This window comes from Athene noctua, chromosome 20 (assembly GCF_965140245.1).
Source record: "Athene noctua chromosome 20, bAthNoc1.hap1.1, whole genome shotgun sequence".
Classification (NCBI taxonomy): domain Eukaryota; kingdom Metazoa; phylum Chordata; class Aves; order Strigiformes; family Strigidae; genus Athene; species Athene noctua.
In genome coordinates, this window is record NC_134056.1 from 6628584 (window position 1) to 6650177 (window position 21594).

The 21594-nt window shown below is 42.6% G+C and overlaps 3 protein-coding genes across 7 annotated transcripts in view; 1 reads left to right on the forward strand and 2 right to left on the reverse strand.

Moving 5' to 3' along the window:
- Positions 1-6144, reverse strand: part of NUP188 (nucleoporin 188) — a 29295-nt gene extending 23151 nt beyond the window's left edge. For both annotated transcript variants that reach the window (XR_012634931.1, XM_074923927.1), the window contains exons 1-9: positions 6078-6144; positions 4137-4191; positions 3483-3556; positions 2844-2928; positions 2103-2183; positions 1587-1631; positions 874-966; positions 614-733; positions 1-212 (exon numbers count right to left, since the gene is read on the reverse strand). Coding sequence is in view for 1 of the 2 variants with exons in the window: in XM_074923927.1 (XP_074780028.1) it covers positions 1-212; positions 614-733; positions 874-966; positions 1587-1631; positions 2103-2183; positions 2844-2928; positions 3483-3556; positions 4137-4191; positions 6078-6103 (791 nt within the window). In the remaining variant the exon portion in view is untranslated. The remainder of the gene's footprint in view (positions 213-613; positions 734-873; positions 967-1586; positions 1632-2102; positions 2184-2843; positions 2929-3482; positions 3557-4136; positions 4192-6077) is intronic.
- A 69-nt stretch (positions 6145-6213) lies between these two features.
- Positions 6214-11558, forward strand: DOLK (dolichol kinase). 2 transcript variants are annotated; one of them, XM_074923928.1, is made up of 2 exons: positions 6214-6262; positions 9289-11558. In XM_074923928.1, exon 2 carries the CDS (start codon positions 9394-9396, stop codon positions 10963-10965), a length of 1572 nt encoding a protein of 523 aa, XP_074780029.1. In that variant the 5' UTR covers positions 6214-6262; positions 9289-9393; the 3' UTR covers positions 10966-11558. The 2 variants fall into 2 exon arrangements, with proteins under 2 accessions (XP_074780029.1, XP_074780031.1); XM_074923930.1 differs by lacking the exon at positions 6214-6262 and adding an exon at positions 7562-8325.
- A 28-nt stretch (positions 11559-11586) lies between these two features.
- PHYHD1 (phytanoyl-CoA dioxygenase domain containing 1) lies at positions 11587-21060 on the reverse strand. 3 transcript variants are annotated; one of them, XM_074923933.1, is made up of 11 exons: positions 19394-19846; positions 18875-19033; positions 18171-18246; positions 17992-18039; positions 16355-16410; positions 16110-16172; positions 15987-16008; positions 15500-15628; positions 13872-13988; positions 13591-13717; positions 11587-13410 (listed from the first exon to the last, which is right to left on the reverse strand). In XM_074923933.1, exons 2-11 carry the CDS (start codon positions 18971-18973, stop codon positions 13365-13367), a joined length of 783 nt encoding a protein of 260 aa, XP_074780034.1. In that variant the 5' UTR covers positions 18974-19033; positions 19394-19846; the 3' UTR covers positions 11587-13364. The 3 variants fall into 3 exon arrangements, with proteins under 3 accessions (XP_074780034.1, XP_074780033.1, XP_074780032.1); XM_074923931.1 differs by lacking the exon at positions 19394-19846 and adding an exon at positions 19861-21057 and having other exon boundaries at positions 11588-13410; XM_074923932.1 differs by lacking the exons at positions 16110-16172; positions 19394-19846 and adding an exon at positions 19861-21060.
- Between the last annotated feature and the right edge of the window lie 534 nt (positions 21061-21594).

Genomic DNA, 21594 nt, shown 5'->3' on the forward strand with positions numbered 1-21594 from the left:
CCAATACGATCCACCAGGTGATCCATGCTCTCATCCACCAAATGTCTGTTGGTTTGTCTAGTGCCAAATCCCTGTTCTTTGAACATCTTTGCAAATGCCAGCAGCTCATCGGGTGCCATTTCGAAGTATGCATAGTAGAGGAAGATGACTTCCAGGAGCATGGACTGTTCACGGAGGCACTGCACAAACCAGCGGGAAACCTGACGTTCTGTCTGCACAAGGAAAAGTTTAACCATCGTATGTGGAAGCTCACAGGTCAGTCAAAGCAGTTAGAAACTGAGAAGCGTTGAAGCACTTGAACAGTTTGTGTAGCCAGCAGTTTGTATGAATGGCAGGGAAAGCCACTATAAATACAGAGGGTGCTGATGCAGAGAGATTATGAACAACTACCTGTCAGCCTAGGGTTATCAATGCATTTATTGGAAGGAACAATACGTTCCATGCAACTCCCTGTTTCTTAGCAAAAGTGTGGTCTACTAGAGAAGAAACAAGGATTGGGTTTCTCAGACCAGGAGAAACAGCCTTTTTAATGGCATCTGCAAATACACATTTTCCAATATACTACATATAAAGACTTTATAAGTTTGATAAATAATAGCAAAAAACAAAATACCATGAGATTTCCATGCGTTTCCCATGTAGGAGCTTCTGCTTTGTACAGTGCTTCAAACTGTTTCCGGTAATTAGGAACTAGTTCCTTGTCCAACTTTTCAACACACTGGAAGTATTGTGCCTTAAATAAACAAATAAATAAATGAACTTCTCACATGCACACACACGTGCTTTTTGCAATCACAAGTAGACAATTACTACACGTTACATATTCAGCCTATTTCAATGTCATCACAGCCAGGAAAAGGTTCCTGTACTCACTGTGTAAGGGTGCCTCTCATCCTGAAAGTAAGTGAGTAGATGGAGGACACAGCGCAGAACACAGATCCTCTCCTCATAGTAATAGTCAGCAAGCTGTGAATATATAGTGTCATCAATAGCAGTTTGGTATTGCGTCCAACTCCCATGCACTTTCCCAAGGCCTTCATCACAAAAATATACGGTGCTCAAACATTACTACGGATGGAGTTTCAACTAAGTAGATTTTAAGTTGGGGGTTTTTTTCAGATAACTTAATTAACTTGACAGAATTCAATAAAACATGCCCATTGGGACACGTCTATAATTACACTGCCAAGTGAGAAAACTTGGAAAGGTAAGGCAAAAAGAGAGAGATGATCTTTCATTCCTCATCCCTACTATCCTCTGCCAGATATGATCACCAGTCTCCATTTCAGAGTTGTCACTTCAGACAGTAACATATAATATAAACCTACAAGCTTTGGAAAACAAGGGAGAGTGTGTCTGCCAAGCTAAATTCCCTGATATTAAGCCTAAAATTTTCTTTCTGTAGCAACTATTAACACTGTTTAAATCTTTAAGAACATCCCCCTATTTCGGAATCATCTCCTAAAATTTATTCCTTATATGAAAGGATACTTCAATTATTCCAAGATTTTCTGGATCTATAGCAGTAAAATTGCTTCTCTGTCAACAGATCTTTTCGACAGAAAATACAAATAAAAATGACTAACCTTAAGCATCAGAGCCTGACTCTGCCTTTCATCCTGAAGAACTGTCTGTAAGCAAAACACAACAAAATAAAGAAATATCTACTGCAGAAATTTCTACTGACAAAAATACATGTTCAAAATACCTATTCATAAACAAGGCTGAAGTAAACAATTTTTCTTTCCATTTCTTTTGGAAAGACAGATTCTAAAAGCACAAAGCTAAACCATTCATTTTTAACCATGTATTTATTCTTTTTCGCTCACTCTCCTTCACCAATCTGTACTATTCCTATGATAGAAAGAGGAGCTGAGCTGCAGAGAGATTCAAGCAGGAAGAGGTACTAGAAAGTTAGGCCTGGGTATCTGCTACTACATTTCCTTAAAGTGGCACTTGAGCATTCTAGGTTCAGATAAGAAAAGCTACAAAGCCACTTCCAAATCAGAACTCAAGACTCACGCGTGACCATATGCATCCACAAACCACTGGTATCAAGGAGCAGATGTGGAGCAAACAGAACATAAATGTGAGCTACGAACCTTCAGGGAGTCCCTTGTTCCTCTGTAATCCTCTTGAAGATAACACTCTAACAATTGCACACACTGCTCTTCATCCAGACCCTGAAAAAAAAAAAAAAAAAAAAGCTCTGAAATGAATAAAAGGCACCTGAATTCATTAAAGATGAAGATTCTCTCCAAATGTTCAGGCAGCTCTTCTCTTCAAGACAAGTAACTTCCAAAATATGCCAAAAGAAAATTTTTGCATCAGACAGATGCTTGCTTTAGTCAGCACTTCTGTTTAAAGCAAAATACATGAGCTTTGATGTCACTTAGATGCAGCCAGTTTAACTTTAGGAGCATAACAATCATTTAAAATAAAGGTCCGGCCACCAGCTGCTGAATTCTAAACTTCTGGCTTGAAGGAACGTTGCAGGTACCTTGTGGGTATTTTCAAACACAGCAACTGATTTAAGGGACATCAGTTTTTAGCTGAGCAGTTTCAGATGTCTTGAAAGAACCCAAGAAAGACCAAAAGTGGGTGACTGCTTCTGAAGAGCAGGGCTCTTTCCAGCAGAAAGGGATGTTAATCAGAAAAATCAGAACACCTCGAGGTCACTAATCACTTTTGAAAATTTTGACCTACAGCCTCAACAGGTACCTCTAACATCCTTTGGAAAGGCACTTAAGTTTGCTTTTATTCAATATGAAGAAGCTTACTTAAATATAACAATGCATTCCAAGTGCAGGGATAAAAAATAATCATATAGCACCTTCACTCACCAAAAACTTGCTGACCCTCAGACCCAACTCTTTCAGTGGAGCAGATACATCTTTATCAGCTTTTATTTTTTCTGCTGAAGTTGTACTAAGGAAAAAAAGAAATTTTAGTCATTAAAAATGCAGCAATCCTGAGGAATTAACTAAACAGGCTTAATTTCAAAGGTGTTAAGTTTTACCAGTTTAAAGTGACCACTTGCTTTTTCCTCCATGGCCTTTCAACATTTCATACAACAATATTCTGTAACCAGAAATACTATAATAAATGCTGGCTATATCCATTTCCACCTTTTCCAGTGGGGGAACCTCGATATCTTTCTGGGGTGACTGAGAGGAGTCACTTCTCCACAGGCTGTCCACTTGCACACGACCGCTGCAGCTCAACAGAGGCAAGCGTTAAGAGCTACCTAACATTAGTAACGACAGCAGAAACTGCTGTTACTTCTTTCTGGTCTGTATTTCATGCCCAGAAATGTTCTGTGGATTAAGTACTTTCTCTTGCTACTTCTCTCCTGATGTCTCAAGTCATGCAAGAGAGTAAAAATCTATTTTTAATCAGAGAGAAATATTCAACATGCTCCCCTACTTATTAGGAGACCCCATTTTAGAGCTTAATTTCTACAAATCAGGCAATTACTATACCTTGGCGGTTTATAATATGAAAGTCCCTCTAACAATCTCTGCCAGTGTTTGTTCAATTCTGCCGCAATCTGTGCCTAAAAGAAGAACCAAATACTACTGAACAGATTCCCCAACGTACAGTGCCGCCTATCAGATCTGTTAAATTTAAGCGAAGCAAAGAAATTCCACCACCACCACAAAGAGACAGGAACAACACAAGACAAGCATCTATGATTCAGAGTGATTGAAGGCATATTATTGTATGAGACAGCTCACTGCCTTGCCTAATCACAGGAAGGGAGAGGAAATAGGAGGCAATGGACTGGATTCAGAAACGTTTGGATTTCCAACCTCTGGGCAAATTCTTAAAAGCACAGGCTCCATCCCTGAAAATAAGGAAGCAGGCTGTACCACTCATGAATACCCCAGGCCAGCCAGTCTAGAAAGTAGCACTCGTGTCCACTCCAGAGAACCAGGTAGTTCATGAAGCAGCTATAAACAAGGAGTGGAAGAATGAACAAGTAGCTGAGACAGAGGAACAAAAGTCACAGTGAGGAAGAGGGAAAAGCAGCAAAACATATTCTCACTAATATTCAAAGAGACACATGAATTATATATATGGCCATGGAGTCCATTCAGTGATGGGCAAACCTGCTTAGCGTGATACAGACTTACTGGTTCTCTTAAAGCTGATCTGCCCAGAAGAATTGTCCATAATTCCCTGCTGCTCCTGTAAACAAAGAGAAAGGGTGGAGAGTATTTTAATAATGAACACTATTTCAGGCTTCCATTTAGCTTACACCTTTTCAAACCCACAATTAACTCAGAGCAGATCACACTGCGATACCAGATACAAGGAAAACGATTTAAGGAACATTAGTTTTTAGCTGACCAGTTTCACATGTCCTGGAAGAACCCAGGGAAGACCCAAAGAAGGTGACAACTGTTGTAGCAAGACTTGCAAACTCATATCAAAGAAGCATCACGTTTATATCAGTTTACCAGCTCAATTTGATTTCGCTACTTGGGCGTTTGAGGTTTGTAAAAAGAAACCTAATCAAAGTATAGAGCAATATTTTATTCAGTTACATTCAATGCTCTTCTCCAAATAAATTATTCTGTAACAGTTTCATCCTTCACTCTAAGTGGAACATAAAACTGGGTGAAGCAAAAAACTGCAACACCTTTACACATGGTAGAATGATTTGCCACAGGCCTTCAGAACATTTACCCTCAGCTTCTTGTTTCTTCCCAAGAACTCTGTAGAAAAGCGAATCTGCGCTATAAGGTGTTACAGATCAAATTCTGACCCTGGTGTACGCATCCAGAAAAATAAGTCTCCCTACAACAGCTCTGAAAAAAAGATATTTGCCAAAAAGAGTATTTCAGGAACTTAGACAAATGATGATTTGTTAGCAACATCATACAAATGAGGAGTTAAACACCACAGCTCCCCACACAAAGACTGTCTAGAAAAGCAAGAACACTCATTAACTTATTTTTAGAATAGCATCATCAAAATAACTCACTATGGCAGTGAAAGTCATCTGCAGCTTCTGACATGTGGTGCCACTTAACTGAATGACAAGAGCTATTATTTCCAGTAGACCTATCAACATAATTTCTACCTGCTAATTCCTCGATAGCTGCACCTCCCTGCGCATAAGCTAACAAACTTGGTCAGCAACCAGCTGTGGGTGAAACCTCTCCAGCTCACACAGACCACTGAAACACCACAGAATTTTACCAAGAAAATAATCACTGTGTAGAACTGAGCACCAGTCTAGCAGAGCCAACCCCTCACTTTTCATTCCCTTCTAATCTCTTCTGTGAATAAAACAGACCATGGTTTGTGGCCAGTTCATTAATTAGACTCCAAGACAGCTAAGGAAGAAAAGCTCTCTTTATGTGATCACATGTAACAGCGATGTTCTTGTCTCCATTAAGCCTTATAGGCGTTCATTTAATAAAAATCAGACATCTAGGAACACTCCAAAGCATAAAAACCATTACCAGAACTGTCAAAAAATGTGCCAGGACAAATGAAAGCACTGATCTAACGTGATCACTGAACCCGGGACTCATTGAATCACTTCCTTTATAGATCTTCCACATTTCGATTTTGAATTTTATATTTGCAAAGAGTTGTCCAAAAGCAGAAAAATCAACCCTTAAATGCTCTGGCTCTTCACGAGAGCAGCTCTGGGACTTGAGGTCTGACAGACACCTCCGAGCCGTCAGCGTAAACCGAGACTTCAGCTTCGCAAAGGCTTTTACAGAGTCCCGTTTCACATTTCATCGTTTACAATACGCCAGACTAAATCGCAGAATCGCTACAGAGACGCTACTGACACCGAATTTAACCGCCTGGGGGGTCCCCGCGGGGCCCCTCAGCGAGGGACGGGGCGGGGCCTCACTGCGCGCGCAGGGGGCGGGGCCAGGCCGGCGCGGGCCCCGCTGCCGTTAAACCTTCCCACCCCGCCGGCGCTGCCCCCCTCCCCCCCGGCCCGTCCCCTCCGTCCCCCCGCCCCGCAGAGGGGGGCCCGCACGCAGCAAGGGACGGGGCCGCCCTGGCCTTCCCCCCGCCCCGGCGCCGCCGCCGCCGTTGCCCCGCACCTCGCACACTGCCTGCCCGCCGCCATCTTTGCTCCCCTCTCACGTGACTCGCCGCGCGGAGCCGTGTTCCCCCCTCCCCTTCTCGCCGTCGTCACGTGGTCGGGCCGCCACTCCGCCTCCGGCCTTCACCCGCCGGGTCGGGTCATGTGACAGGCGGCAGTGACAAGATGGCGGCGTCCTGCGAGGTGGGTGCGCGCTTGGCTCCCGGGCTGCGGGGGGAAAGGCCACTGGTCCTCGGCGGGACCCGGCGCTCACCCGGGCAGCGGCTCCGACGCCTTCCGGGAGCTTGTTGCGGCCATTATCCCTGCTGCGGCCCGTTCCTCGCCTCAGCTTCCTGGTAGCGAAGGCTGGGTTGCGGGGTGCCGCGGCTGAGGGGGAGAGGAGGTGGAGGGCGGCGCGGAAGGACAGGGCAACGGGAGCCCGCAGCGCTGCAGAGGACACAGGGAAGAGAGGGAGGAGGCAGGTGCTGCAGCGAGGCGAGGGCTACCGGGCGTCTGGGAGCACGTCAGTGGGAAAGCTTCCCTACCCAGAGCAGCGGGGATGCAGATCGCGAAACGGGCAGAAGACGCTTAGTCCGGCTTGAAACTGGGGGCGATGAGTCCCGTTCAATGTGTGAGAGAGCAGGAGTGTTAAAAGAGCTTCGCGTTACCTCAAAAAAGGGGTAGAGGAGAGAATTGCAGCACGCATAAGTAAATAATTCAGCAGTGAAATACATCGTGTTGCATATTCACAGGTCAGTGGCTTTCAAAGCTGCTGCGTTACAGTAAGACACCAGTGTTTCATAGGGTGAAATTCTTGTTTTATAGCCCAGTTGGCAGGCTGCCTGCTGGGGGAAGCTGTCATGTGTCATTATTGATGCAAGAGCTGGGTTGCAACCTTAAAGTTGCCAGACTGAGTGGGAGGTCTTTTTCAGTATTTGACTAGCCTGTGGTATTTACCCTGCCTCTTCTCAAATAAGCTTTAAACTTCCACTTCTGCCCTCAGAAACAATGAGTGGGACCCCAAACCAATTATTGTTTGTAGGTAGACATTGCCCATGCCAGTTCTGTTTTACTGACTATATGATTGATTCTTCTATTCTGTTTAAAAATGAAGTGTGATGGCAAAAAGGTTACACTTGGCCCAATCTAGCTGTATAGGAACAGTAAATGTAATGAAGTTGTTTGGCAATCAAGTATTTCAGGCTATATGGATAAGGATGCCAAAAAGCAATATATTAATAATAAGAGTTTTCAGTACTAAGTCATAAATAACTAAATGCTCCAGACCCACAGTGTAAAGGAGTTTAATGGTACAAACCTTAATAGTTACCCAGTAATATTACTACTAAGATCTTTATCAGCTGTATAATCGGTGACACTATTCAACACTGGATGAAAATCCAAACCAGAACTTTAAATAAATGTCCAGGCTTCCATAAGAGGGCTAATGTAGATATTAATAATGAGACTAGGAAGCAGAATTTGATAAGAGTTTATTGCTGTCAGCTTAGGAGTGGGCCAGAAAGGACGAAGCAATCCAAAGGTTCAGTTCAAGCTACCTTATCCATCAGGGACACAGGCAACTGGATCAGCCGTTCTGTTGTCAACAGAAATACAGAAACTGATACCTTAAAGGAACCCAAAAGAGATGCCAGTATAATGGCACACGTAGGTATGGCTAAGGCATAATATCACATTATGGATAAGGAGAAATAAAGGTTGTCAGAAAGCAATAAACATTGGTGAGAATTACACTATGTTTTGAGTGCCCATAATACATTGAAGAAGATAAGATATGATTTAACTTATAGAGTCATTGTGTGTATTGCTGATTATCTCCAAAAGTTTAAGGACAGCTTAGTTTGCAATGCAGCTGTCATTGGCTGCAAGCCTTGATTCAGAGAAGGTAAAGTGCTATAAATGCAGTAAGTGTTAGTAAGACAAGGGGATTTAGAAAACAATGACAAAAAAATGACAGATTATGATCAAGAATATCTTACAAGGTTTACTTACTCTTGAAGAATTTGAGGAAAATAGTGCATACCAGAGGTTAAACAAATCACTTATAAAGTAATGATGCATTTTGGGGATGAGACTTGCCAATATTTGTTAACATTAAAATATTTCACTTATTTATACAGATGTAGAGTCTGTGTAAAATAGGAGTGCAGGGTTCTTACCTGGAAAATGGGAATCAAGATAGCCAACAGCGAGAAGAGGCTGTGCCTTGGGTTAAAGAGAAGTGAAGCCAATACCTTTCTTTAAAAGTAAGGAAAAATAAATCAGACTCATTTACTCACATATGAAGCTGTATAATAGTTAAATCATACGGCTACAACACATCCTAAACAGAGTATTACCAATATGTCAAGATGGACTAGAAGCATATGTCAGAAGAGGTATCTTCGTAACAAATATAACCCAGCAGTGCTGTAGAAGCAAAACAATTTAAGCAGCTTAATACTCAGGGTGTGATGAACATCCTGTCATAGCTACAGGCAAGATGAGGTCTGTTCATTTCATTTTCTGTGCTCAGGACTCCAACTTAGCTTATCTTGACAGTTCTGGTAATAGATCAAAATTAGATAAAGTATGCCATTTGACAGGTTTTTTTTTAATGACTGTGATGTTTTCTTTCCTACTTCTCCTGTAAATACTATGTAGCATTATAAAATACCTGCTGCAGTAGCAGAAGTATTCAATCATAACACCAGTAACAGAAGGGGAGAGAGTATTGAAGGGGTTTTGCACAGCAGTGGGAGGAGAAGTATTAATAAAAGGAGGAAGATTCTGTAAAAATACAGTGAAAGCTGCATACCAAATTAGGTTCTAAAATTACCTTTAAACTTTTAAATTAACTATTTCAAACTCACACCATCACAATGAAGCATTCAAGGAGTATTTATGGATTGTTTGCTTCACATTTCAATTTAAAGACACTGCAACAGAAATATTTAAAACTGTATCTGAATACCCCCAGTATCCAGTGGTTCATTTCTGTCACTGCAGGCTGACTTCTGTAATTCTTGGAGGGGAATAACAGTTTGGGCTGATCTGTTACCTCATTGGTTTTCTTTTTTTTATTCACCTGTATGTTGTCATTAACAACTAGCACATAACTATCAGTTTAAATTAAGCTTAAGAAAAAAAACAGCTGTGTGAAAGCTTCAGATTTTCTGGTAGTTGTTTCAATTGTTTGGTTGTTGTTTGTTTGTTTGTTTTTTTAATAGCAATTGCAGTAGCATGAAAGGGAATTCTTCCTAATGGACAACTACTGAGCGCATCGGGACTCCTGTGAAAGGTTTTGAAGGCTTGAGCCACGTCGGACTGGAATCATGTTAAACAAGCCAGTGCTGGCAGAATCCCTGATCGTGTTCATCATCGTTCTCCTCGTGCACGCGGTGGTGTGGGACCGGTATTCCTGGTGCACTGTCGCTCTCGCCATCCAGGCTTTTTATGTCCAATTCAAATGGGACCGGCTGCTTCAGCTGGGTGGGGCCGTATTCCAGTTCCGTACAGCAGCGAACAGCGGCCTCCTGCCAGCGAGCATGGTCATCCCCTTGTTGGGGATAGTGATGAAGGAGAGGTGCAAGTCCGCTGGCATTGTGTACTTTGAACGTTTTGGCATAGTTGTAGCTTCCACTGGCATGCTGGTTGCTCTCTTTCTGTCTGTGATAGCAGTTGGCGTCACAAAACCTGTGCCAACCAACACTTGCATACTTACTGGTGTGGCTGGCAGTATAATTATCTATACTATGAAGCACTCTTTGACTGTTTCAGAAGTGATAGAGGTCCTAGAAGTGCTGCTAATTTTTGTCTACCTCAGTATGATCTTGCTGTACTTGTTGCCTCGATGTTTTACTCCTGGAGAAGCATTGCTAGTTCTCGGAGGTGTAAGTTTTGTTCTCAATCAGCTCATTAAACGCTCACTGAACGTAATCGAGGGCAGAGGTGATCCCATAGACTTCTTCCTTCTGGTGGCAGTTGTTGGAGTTGTTCTTCTTGGGCTTTTTTTCACTGTGCTCTTCATTTTCATGGATTCGGGTACGTGGATCTCCTCCATGTTTTTCCACATGATGACAGCAGTGCTAGGCTTAGGGGTCATCATGCCTTGGCTGTACAGACTGATCCAGAAGAACCCTTTGTTCTGGCTACTCCAGTTTCTCTTTCAGACACAGACAAGAATTTACCTTCTTGTATATTGGACCTTTTTGGCTGCTTCAGCATGTGGCATAGTTTTCTACCAGAATGCTAAGAGATCATCTGAATCTAAAAAACACCAGGCCTCAACTATAACCAGGAAATATTTCCATTTCATTGTTGTAGCCACTTATGTCCCTGGACTAATTTATGACCGCCAGCTCCTCTACGTTGCTGCAGTACTGTGTCTGGCAGTGTTTATCTTTTTAGAGTATATTCGGTACTTCAGGATCAAACCATTTGGCCAAACCCTTAGGTATTTGCTGTCTCTCTTCTTGGATGAAAGAGACAGTGGACCTCTAATCCTGACTCATATTTATCTCCTCCTTGGCATGTCCCTCCCAGTGTGGTTATTCCCCAGATCTTGTGCTCCTAAAGGTACCTTGTCTGGGGCAGGAGCACTGGTGCCCTACTCTGGGGTACTGGCAGTAGGGGTAGGAGACACCATTGCCTCTGTTTTTGGCAGTACAATGGGGGAAATCAAATGGCCGGGAACAAAGAAGACCTTTGAAGGGACAATGACAGCTATTTTTGCTCAGATCATTGCTGTGGCTCTTATTCTGATCTTTGACAGCAGTGTGAACCTGAACTCCAGCTATGCTTGGATTCTGGCATCTGTGAGCTTAGTTTCTCTTTTGGAAGCTTACACTACCCAAATTGATAATCTGCTGTTGCCTCTCTACCTCCACATAATGTTTATGGCATAGCACTACTTCCAGGAACAGAGGTTTCTCCCTTTCTAGAGAAAAATGGTACAAGATGATGGACTGTAATGAGAGATCAAAGCTGATCTAAACACTGCTTTTGGTACAGCAGATGAAATTGTTAAAAACATAAATGAAAGAGCCATTTAAAAATAAAGGGTTTGGTTTGGTCTTGTTTTTCCCTGTTTAAAACACCATGAGTTGGTTTATGTTCTCACAGGAACACAAACATGACTGATAGAAATATCATTTGTGTTTAATAATCCAATTTAAGTTTCTGCTAGGTACTTGGAAGCAAAGGAAATAGAAGAGGTAAGTCAATTAGAGGAAAAAAAAGAATAAGCAAACCTCTCAGATGTTGCCGCCTCTCTGTTGTATCAGAGCCAAAACTTGTTCTGCTGTACTGAGTCCTGCCATCTTGTGTTACTGAGCATGTGGACTCCTCATTTCTGCATAAGCACCATTTAAACTGTGTTTTGTGAGGATGTGAGTGCGACTGTCCAAACAAATCCAGTCACCATCAGCTGGAGCCATCTAATGCCCTGCAGTGCCCAAACACGGCTTCAGACTCCGCAGCTCTAACAGCGGAGTTTATCCAGGCTAGAAGAGCGAGATTTGAGAATGTACCAGACTGGTTATTCCAGACAGTACTAACAAGAAGGTTGCAGTTTTAGCCCTTTTAAACTCTAAATTGGAGTAATATTCTAATTGGAATAATATTCAATATAGGGGAAAAAGCTAAACAGTCACAGATTAAACTAATTATACATTAATCCTGAAAGCAGAAAAATCTGTTAAAGTCAAACTTTTCTAATACTATTACAATTTTCTACTTTTCACATTTTTCAGCTAGATGTTTAATCAAATAATTTATTAAAATGCTTCTATCAACAAATTGAGTACAGCAATTTAATTCTATCCATTTAATTCAAACTATAACTACCATTTTGTGGCCAAAAAACTCACTTTATTTTTATGTATTAAACACTCCGGTATTGACAATCTCATCAGTTTGCCAAGGGTCCATTAGAACAAAAGGGATTAGCACGTGTCCTCCCTGCCCCTTCCCTTCCCTGAGAAGTGTCCAAGCAGACTTGCATTCCACAATTCTTGTTTGAAGGATGAAGTTAACTTCTGACACTTACTTTTGGGAGCAGTTTTGTGCAAGTCCAAGATACCTTACACAATACCATCCTGCAGTCCTAGTCCCGAGACTGTGTTTGAGGAGTGGAAGTAATACCAGGGTGGAGTGAAACTAGAGCTCTGGGGCAGCAGAGCAAGCCAGCAAAATAAGCCCCAGAATCTAATACTGGGTTTGGCCCTGTAACAAGCCAGGACTCAAATAGCCAAGAGAGAGCATTGCCCAATTTATCCCCCCCCTGAAATTTGATACTGTTTTTCCTCAGGATGTCTAAATTGTCCAGAGTTGGTTTTGGTTAACAACACAATAAGTTATCAGATACTCCCTGTAAGAAACCAAACTCGGTAGTTGCGCTAGACCGAGTTTCCTTCAGGAAATCCTGCAAGTCCAATCCAGCTTCTTGCTTTTATTTATGCACTTGAACTAGATGTTTTTGTACATCGCAGGTGGTAGTGCATATACTCAGAGGACAAACCATCACTGCTCAGCAGAAAGGTACTATTTAAATTAACTCTTCTAGTGGAAAGATACAGAAAAAGCTTTAGCTGCTTCCATCATGAGCCACAGCCTTAACCATTAACATGATAAAATAGTACTGGAGTTAAAAAAGATGAGATTAAAAGGAGAGGGGTTTTTTATTTATTTAAGTGATACGAGTTTGGTTGGGGTTGTTTCCATAATTTCAGCATGACTCTAAGAACTGTAATATTTTTAATCAACGCACCCAGAGATCAAACACTCAGCCACAGTTTGCTAGAATACTTAGAAGATTGATTACAAAATTAGACTTCCTGCTTCATTTTGCCCACAATAGGTTTATGTTTAATCACTGTTATTCAAACAACAGGAGAGACACCTAAGAATAAAAGTCAGACGTATTCACATGACACATTCACCTACTTTGCTGGGATTGACACAGCCAAGTAATGCACTGGACAAGCTCTTGATTTAAACAGAAGAAAACACTGAGTATCTGCAAGAAGAAATACTACTTAACTGGTCCCAGTCAAGGTGCAATGGTCTTTAATGGTCTATTCTGAAGACCAAAGAAGTTTCCTTACCAAAAGGACTGGGTGACTATTCTGATACCAGTAAGGCTCATGCCTGTCTAATGCAGGCTGTGTCAGGGGTCCTTGTCCTGAGAAGAGGATAAATTAATCTTGAGAGCTGATCCAGTGAAAGTTGTATTTAAAGGGAGCACGAACAAACGATCAGAAAGGAATATGGATCAACTATTCACTCCAGAAGCCAACCATTAACTTCAAGTGTAGAGCGATGGGAAAGGCAGTTCAGGAGTTGGCTGGAGCCTAGGGAGTAAGGAAGAGGTAAAAACAAAACTTCAGAGGCTATTCCAGCTCTGCCAGTGTGACATCAATCCTACCAACAGAAGCTGGGTGACAGGCAGGACCACCAGTAAGAGTGTGTCCTGGCTGTTACAATGAAAAGGCTCTAGTTTCCTCAGCTGCTTGTTAGGATGGCAACCTTACCAGTTCTCTTTGCTCCAGCTGGTGTCTTTGGCTTCCATCACGTGGAAGGTGAACACATGGCGAGAAGACTCCGAGCTGTTCAGCTCACTCTTATGGACAACTTCGCCGTGGATGAGAATGAGTCCACCTGTTTGAAAGAAACATTCGTATTGCTTTGTTCAAATTGTGAGTGCTAGATTTAAAATATAAGGGAAGTTGAAAGTGTTAAAATACTATTTTAGCACTCTTTTTTTTTTTTCTCCTTGAGCTGTAAAGCAGACTTGTTTGGGGGTTGTTTTTACCTTTACTTATAGGCAGAGGTATGAACTGGCTGTCGTCGTAGCATGGCTCTGACCCTACAAACTCTACACATGTTGAGGAACCTGAAGGTGCACGGACCATTCTCCGGGTAATTCCACCTGCAAATGCGCAGAACAAACACGCACATAGAACAAACATCTAGCTACGTTCTGCACTGCAGAGGAGCAATGTCTGTGATTTCTCTTGGCAATGATAGGAACTTTATTATTATATTTAATTTTTTCCTTAGTAATTTGGGTAGCTTTCTATGATAAGCAAATATTTAGGATTTTCCAGCTGTGGCAGAAACAGATAACCGCTTTTTGTTTGCCTTTGTCTTTCTGTGCATTGCAACCTAGCCCTTTAGGAAGACAAATAGTCATACACTTACGCAAAGCCAACCTTTGGTCCATTTCTCTTTTCCATAAGAGCATAAATTACAATTGGAGTGCAGCTGGCTCCAGAATTTATGAGGGATGAGTGCCTTCAAACCTCAAGAGCACTATGATTACACTCACTGAGTGAATACTTAGGGGAGCAACAGTTTAAAGCTGATTAGTGTGCCCTAGAGGTAGTGAGAAACAGAAAACTCTGCTGGTAATGCAGTAGTGGTTACACACACAGAGCAACTACCATCGGTCACAACAACCATTTCATGAGTCTGCACTCATCTGGCTTTGGCTGTGTGTTTCCCTGGGACACTGACAGTTCTCCAATGGCTTGGATGGTGTCCAAGCGATCCTTGCGTAGGCTTGGAGGCTTTCCTTGTTTACTGAAATTCAGACCAATATTTGACAGTGGTGTGTGTGTGTGTAAGAGGATTTTTATTCCCCTTACATAAGGCTGTCAGGACTAAAAATCCAGGGCAAAAGAGGAGATCTCTGTGAAAGGGATGCAACTTGGAAAATAGAATTTTGTGAGTGAAGGCGGGGAAGAGTGATTTTTCTGTCTACTCCTACTCTGGAAGGATTATTACTCTTCGCAGTCCACATCAGACTTGATGAATATTTTCAGGGCTACAGTCAAAGCTGTGGAAGCAGCACCAATATATAGCAGTGACCTGTTTCATTACAGGAAAAAAGGAGGCAGTAGTTTAAGAATCTTCTTTAATGTACTTTAATTTCAGTGGCCTGGCAAGGAAGACTGAATCTTGCAGGGGAAGCTTTTGAAATAATACTGAAGTGAAAAGGAAAGATTCAGGATCTTTCATTTTAACAGACCTCCCCTTCACAGGCTCTGAAGTAAATAAAAATTCAGGAGGACTGGACTTCCTTGCCCCAGTACCCCGGATTCTTTTTTTCTAGGCTAGATATCAACTCAAAACTAGACACAGTGTCAGTCATGTATACTACCTATTTTTTATTAAAACATATTTGGATCGTGGGATGGACTGGTAGCGAAGAGCAAAATGAAACAGTCAATAACCTGCTGAAAAATGTAGTTGTAGATTTGACAACAGCACAGGGGGAGATCCTTGTAGTAAATAAAGTCACCCTTTCAACAAACAGGAGTAGTGTGTTTCTGCAGGCACTGCGAGATGCAGAGAACAGAACACAGTCCGTGTTACCCTCCACCCCTAACCAAGACGAGAGAGAGTTTCACAGCACACACCAAGCTACCAGCGACTTACTGGTGTGAGAGCCAGGAATGAACCACAAGCAGCCATTCTCCTGCGTGGCATCCTCCAGGGCAATCCAGAACCCCAGGACTCTGCCCAGAGGCTCTGTGTGCAGGAAGGTGGCATCCTGGTGCGGCGTCACTGCAATGAGATACAGTCGTTAGGGACTTTTGATGCCTGAGGAATTCAGTACCACCAGAACAGCAGGTTTGTTCTCCCCGAGTTATTGATCTGATCTACTCTGCCCACCTATGTGTTGTAGAGATTAAATCTTACATTAAAATGCCACCTTTCAGCCTATTACAAAATGTAAAAGCTCTTTGTTCAAGTTGCATGGGATATAGAAACATTTCTGGAAAACATGGATGCTTTTTAATAATTTTAAGGTTTGGGCCACAAAACTCACAGGCTTAAGTCTGATTCTGAGCCTTTTTCCTGGTAATGCTCCTTTTCTAAATGAGTATTATGTACAGTGATAAAGAGATAACACAAATCTCACCTTCACCACCAATGCCAGGTTGCTGCAAGGAAAGAAAGTTGATGTGTGGAAAAAAGTGTTTCACATCTACCCACGTAACAGGGTCTTATTTTCTGAGTGACAATACAACTTGAATTACTGTACCTTGAAGATATACATGCTTTGCACAACTACTGGTCTCTCAAGGCCTAGTTTTCTTCCCAATTCCTGCAAGAAAACTTTCCAAGATTTATGTTTGCCGTTCTGCACACTATAAAGCATTATTCTTTGAAGATATTTAAATTTCCTTTTACAGACAAAATTACTATCCTTGGGAGTCTAGAAAATTAACTGTTCCACAAGGAGATGTTTTTTTCCTCAGACCATTCTAGGAATTAGTAACAGCTCACCTGCACCTTGGAGGAGTGGGTGATTTGCTTGAAGACAGGATCATAAGCATGTAAAGCTAAGGGGAAAGAAGAGGCTCAGACTGAAGACTTCACTAACAGAAGAGAACTTGGCACCTCTCAATGATAAACTGCAGAGACAACAGCCAAGCAAGATAAATTGCAGCCAGAAACTTTCATCCCTCCCAAGAGTGGATATACAAGGCTTAGCATGCCTAAAGTGATACAACACTTATAGATTTGTACAATCTTCTTTAGAGACCAAAAATATAATCACTCACTGGCCACAAACTGCAACCGTATAAAAAATAGCATACAAGAGTGAACAAAAATTGAGTATTATGTGATTCTCTCATGCAAATTCTAACACAACCACCACAATACATGACCCTAAGGCACAGAGGTGAATTCATCCTTTAACACCACAGTTCTAGAGACCTACCAGAAAAAGTAATTACTGCAAAAATGAGCTAGGGCTTATTTTTGGTGCCCTTTGCAGAGAACCACAGCCCAGAGGTCAGAGCTGGTTGCATGCAGACACGCGCTACAGCCCAGCTCTCACAAAACCATAGAGCAAAGACTTGGAATCGTGCCTCCATCTCATTGCCATCGAATCTGCCACAAGGACACACGACTGGGTCCAGCAGGGGCTGCTCCTGAGCAAGGGATGAGGCAAGACTCGACCGAAAGGAGCAATTACAAAAAAGTCTAAAGAAGCCCTTTGAATTGTTAAACTGCTGAGTCAGCAGGCACTTAAAGTTGTTTTCACTTCCCTTGGAAAAAAAGGTGAAGTATAACAGAATGACAGGGGGACTGGGAGGGTGAAAGTGGTTCTGAGAAAACCAAAGAACACAGAAGTCTCAATACTGGATTTCCAAGTTAGTGAAGTTTAATCTGAACAAAGTTCATGTGTTTGGAGACAGAGTGAACCCTGCTCTTCTTTTCCATGTATTGTTTGAAAACAAAAGGGATCAAAACACAAGTTTGGTAGCTGAAAGAGAGGAAATAGGTCAAACTGAAACCGGTAAGGGTACAGAAAAGGTGCTGGTGACACCAGAGGGAGGACAGCTTCAGTGTTGGCAACCCACCACTGCACAGGACAGACACAGCTTGAGCTGTACTGAATGTGACCAGTCTTAGGCGGTAAATTAGAGCAATCTCTTACATAAAAGAGACAAGGGCTGAAGTCCAAACTTTCACGTATCAGTGACTCTGCGCTATGCATATCTGAAACCTCCTAGAAGGGTTTTTTTGAAAAGGATCATAATGGAAGATTTTTAAGTCCTTTGACAGCAGAGTGAGGGGCAGCACAAGTGAGAGAGACACATGGGGAAAAGCAAACTGACATGTAGAAATCCAGTTGAAGAATTTAATGCAGCAGCCAAGAGTAAAACAGCCCAGGGTTGTAAAGACAGGGGTTGTGTGGCCACGATGGCAAGAGGGGGTGAGGTTTGCAATATTTGATGCAGTTGTCCCCAAGAGGCACAGAGAAGCAACAGAAGAGGGAAGTTGCTTCTCTGCTCAGAAAGGTTTCAAGTCAAATGGCCAAGGTTATTTATAGCAAGTCTGAAGAAATCTTCATGTCTGAAAACCACATCCCTTTTTTGCATCACTCTCAAAACCCCTCCCTTTAAACATACCGTGGCCAATCTTGCTGACTGATTTCTCCTTTGGAATTAGGAAGTTACCTACGAAACAAAACCAGAATTTAACATTGTTTGCAAAGCAGGAATTGCCCCTAGAGCTGGAAACTAGCCCCTGACCCCTCACTCAGCCTTCTCCTGTCCCCTCCCTGTGGCTAACTCAGGCCAGGGCTTACCTTTCTCATCCAAAACACCTTTCTCAAAGAAGAATCTAATCTTGTCTCCACTGGTTAGGAAATAATCCGAGCTACCCTGCCAGGAGTAAGAGCCCAGTAAAGACAGTATCCTTGTAAAAACATAAATGAACTTTCAATCAAAGTGTTAACACTCACCTGCATCTTTTTCCCCATCAAGCCGCAGCATAAACAGAACAATATAGTTCTGTTATTGACTTTTATATTAATTATATAATTATATATATATATAATATTAATTATGTTTTATTGACAACGGTCAATAGAAATAGCTCATAAATAGGCTTTCCATACTGCTAAATGTCTTGGCATTGATTAGGACTTTACAAGAACCTCTCACATAGAGGCTACCCTTGCTTTTATTTTGCTGGCTGCCTGGAAAATAACCTATTTTCTGTCTGCAGGACAAGTACAAAGTGACCTGCGAGAGCTGTTTGTGGCTACCAGGGCCATAGCTGTGGGGGCTGAAAGCACAGCAGAGCTACACGTGGCTTCTCCTCCTTCACCCTCTGAAAAGACCACCACCAAGCATTTGTAGAAAGCTGGAGAGCAAATCCCTCTCCTGGCGTGATGTTCAGTTAGGAGAACGAGTCACTGTTCCCCCAGAATGAATCCTGAACAGCAATTTGCGTTTTCCCTTTCCCCTTCCAACACCCCGATGGGGACAGCCCTGCCCCTCTCAGTACCTGCGCCTGGAGCTGCTCATCTTCCTTGGTGGAGAACTCGGTGCGACAGTGCGGCGGCACTTCCATCTCCGCTACGATTTTCTGAATCTGATTCCTCATGCTGTCACACTCCTCTGCAGTGAAAAAGTGTTCTAGGACAAGGAAACCATCCTCGCGGAACTGGAAGAGACAGGGTGACTGCTCTCCTCCAGAGTCCTCGGGGGAGCAGCACAAAGCAAGAGAAAACAGTTCTGACCCTTTGCTGTGCCTCAGCTCAGTGTGGGAAGCACCCCAGCTTCAGCTCTGCAGCTGAACAACATGCTCATAATTCTTAATTTCAGGAAGGGTTTATACTGTAAGAAGATAGTTTGTTAACAGGGTCAGATTTCATTCAGTTATGACATACCTCAACCTCTCAGTCCACAAAGCAGAGAAGATATCATCACTAAAGCCTCTGTGGTTTAAGGATATCTTGCCTAAGATACACAACCAGCAACTATTAAGTTACAAAGCCTGCTAACATGAACAGAGCAGTCATACCTGCACACCAAATAAGAATGAGATTCCTTTACAAGATGAAAAGGGTTGTTTTCTCTAAGGGAAAAACTCCTGGGTGATGTCTCACAGATGACTACACAATCCCTTACAAAATGAAGTGAACTCTGTTGGCACTACTGTTTCTTTATATAGAATACCCTGGAGATTATCCTTCGACAGGCAGATTTCGAGTTCACGGATGAGACCTGAGCAGCAGAGACAGAAGGGCATGAAAGAAATTCCTCCAAGAGCTCTACAGGACAAGTTGCCCGATGGAAGACTTTGTAGCCACGACAGGGTCCTCACACACTCAAAATGAATGTGATACAAGAAGCTGAGAAGAATATAGTGTTTGTAAAGCAGATCTTCACCAGAAGTGACCACAGGTTAACTAGTAGTGACCGTATCTCACAAGCAGCGTTACCAGCTGCACTACAGACAGGCTCCTTCCCCAGAGGGCAGTTCCTTACCTTTTGGATCTGATGCTGGGTTAAACACGCCATCGGGGCAGAGGCTCCCAGGATCCCAGCAGCAGCACCAGAAGCCACCCAGGCTCTGCAGGGCTGACTCCCCGCCTCTTCACGTGATCCTGAGCACTGTGATAACAAGTAGTGCTGGGCAAGCGAACTGTTGCGCAGCCAGCAGAGCTGCCTCACGAGGAATTGTCCCCAACTCTGGCCATTTGTTCCTGGCAGGGACACTCAGGGCTGCAAAGTTTTGCTTTGGCTCTTGGTGCTAACAAAGTACACAAAAACGTTCTGCTCGGGTGTGAACACAAAATTGATCCACTTCTTAAATCAAAGGAGAAATCACTGCTTTAAATAATAACCCAGATTTAAAAAAAACCAGAGCAGTTAAAATGGTAAACAGTGGGAAAATAAGATAAGGAAGGTAAAATAAAATTCAAATAGGATGAAAAGATCTAAAAGTTTTGAAACAAATTTGAAGTGGCAATTCAGGCTCCTACAGAGCCCTTTAGGCTGTCAGTGAGTCCTGCTGGTGCTTCAGCACCTGAAAGGGCCTCCAGCAACCCATGAGATGACAAATGTCAGACTAAAGGGTGTTAAAGCTAAAAAGCTTTCACTAAGGATTTGGGAAAATTCATAGAGCTGTTATTTTCAATCACAGCTGCTCTTTAGCGATGTACAGCTTCACTTGCTCCGTTCACTCTCCTGCAGCTCCAAACGTGCGTGTGAATAGATAAACCCAAAGCCACAGTTCAAACCAGAGGGAGAAAAATGCAAAAAGATCTAAAAGGCAAAAGGGAGTGAAGAACAGACGCCAGCCCAGCGGTGGCGCTCCCCACCAACACTTCCTTCCCATTGCACTGGAATCCCAGGGGCAGATGTTTTCCTCTCCAGAGAAAAGAAGTGTTTGGCTCTTGCAGAAAACACTGAAAAGATCCTTTCAGCAAGACTTCACAAAGTAACATCGTGGGGGCGGTTTTATGCATCACTCACCTAGCCAAAAGAAAACTCAGCAGAATGGAGGAGTGCAAAGTGCTCATGGGACGGTGGTCACTTCCAAATATATTTGCTAGCAACTGAAAATCCATCTTAAAGAGATGTGGGGGGGGGGAGGAATGTCCGCTAGTCCGTAAGGGAATCCACTCTGGAGAAAAAAAATCTCTCATCTTATTCTTTTTCCTTTTTTTTTTTTAATAAAAAGGGAATTCAGTGTTTTCACTGGAAAACCTCTCTTTGTGAGCATTTACAGTTTCTTTTCAAACTTCTCCCTGCACAGAAGAGGATACGAATTCAGTAGCTTAAAAAGATAAATTCATACACACTGGTACACACTCCTGTGCCACTCCTCCGGGCTCTGCGTTACCTCCATCAGCTGTCATGTCGTGTACTTCTCATTCCCAGTCTTTCTTTTTCCAGTAATTTAGTACGTCATCTTCTCCACTCCCCACCTTACGCACACATGATGACTTCAGAAGCTGTTTCAGTTCATATGCATGACAGTAAACCACAGTTTTCCTGTTCTGTGGATTGTTTTGAGCAATATAACCAGCAGACCACAGCACACAACACAGCAAGTACCAGAGAATAACTGACTGCATAAACTAGGAGAGGCATCTTGGTTACAGCAGCATTCATCAGCATCTGTTCTTAGGAACCCTCTAGTTCTTTGTCGCTCCAGGCATCCTCCTATTTTGAGGCTTAGAAAACTTTTTCTGCAAGAGGAAAACCACCCCCACC

Bases quoted from the DNA above. Each gene is read 5' to 3' on its own strand.
- DOLK (XM_074923928.1), top strand. From the start codon at position 9,394: ATGTTAAACAAGCCAGTGCTGGCAGAATCCCTGATCGTGTTCATCATC.
- PHYHD1 (XM_074923931.1), bottom strand. From the start codon at position 19,893: ATGGCGTGTTTAACCCAGCATCAGATCCAAAAG. The intron at 16,411-17,991 runs GTATGTTTAAAG...CTTTCCCCTTAG, and splicing joins AGTCAGCAAGATTGGCCACG to CTTTACATGCTTATGATCCT. The intron at 15,629-15,986 runs GTGAGATTTGTG...ATCTCATTGCAG, and splicing joins ACCTGGCATTGGTGGTGAAG to TGACGCCGCACCAGGATGCC.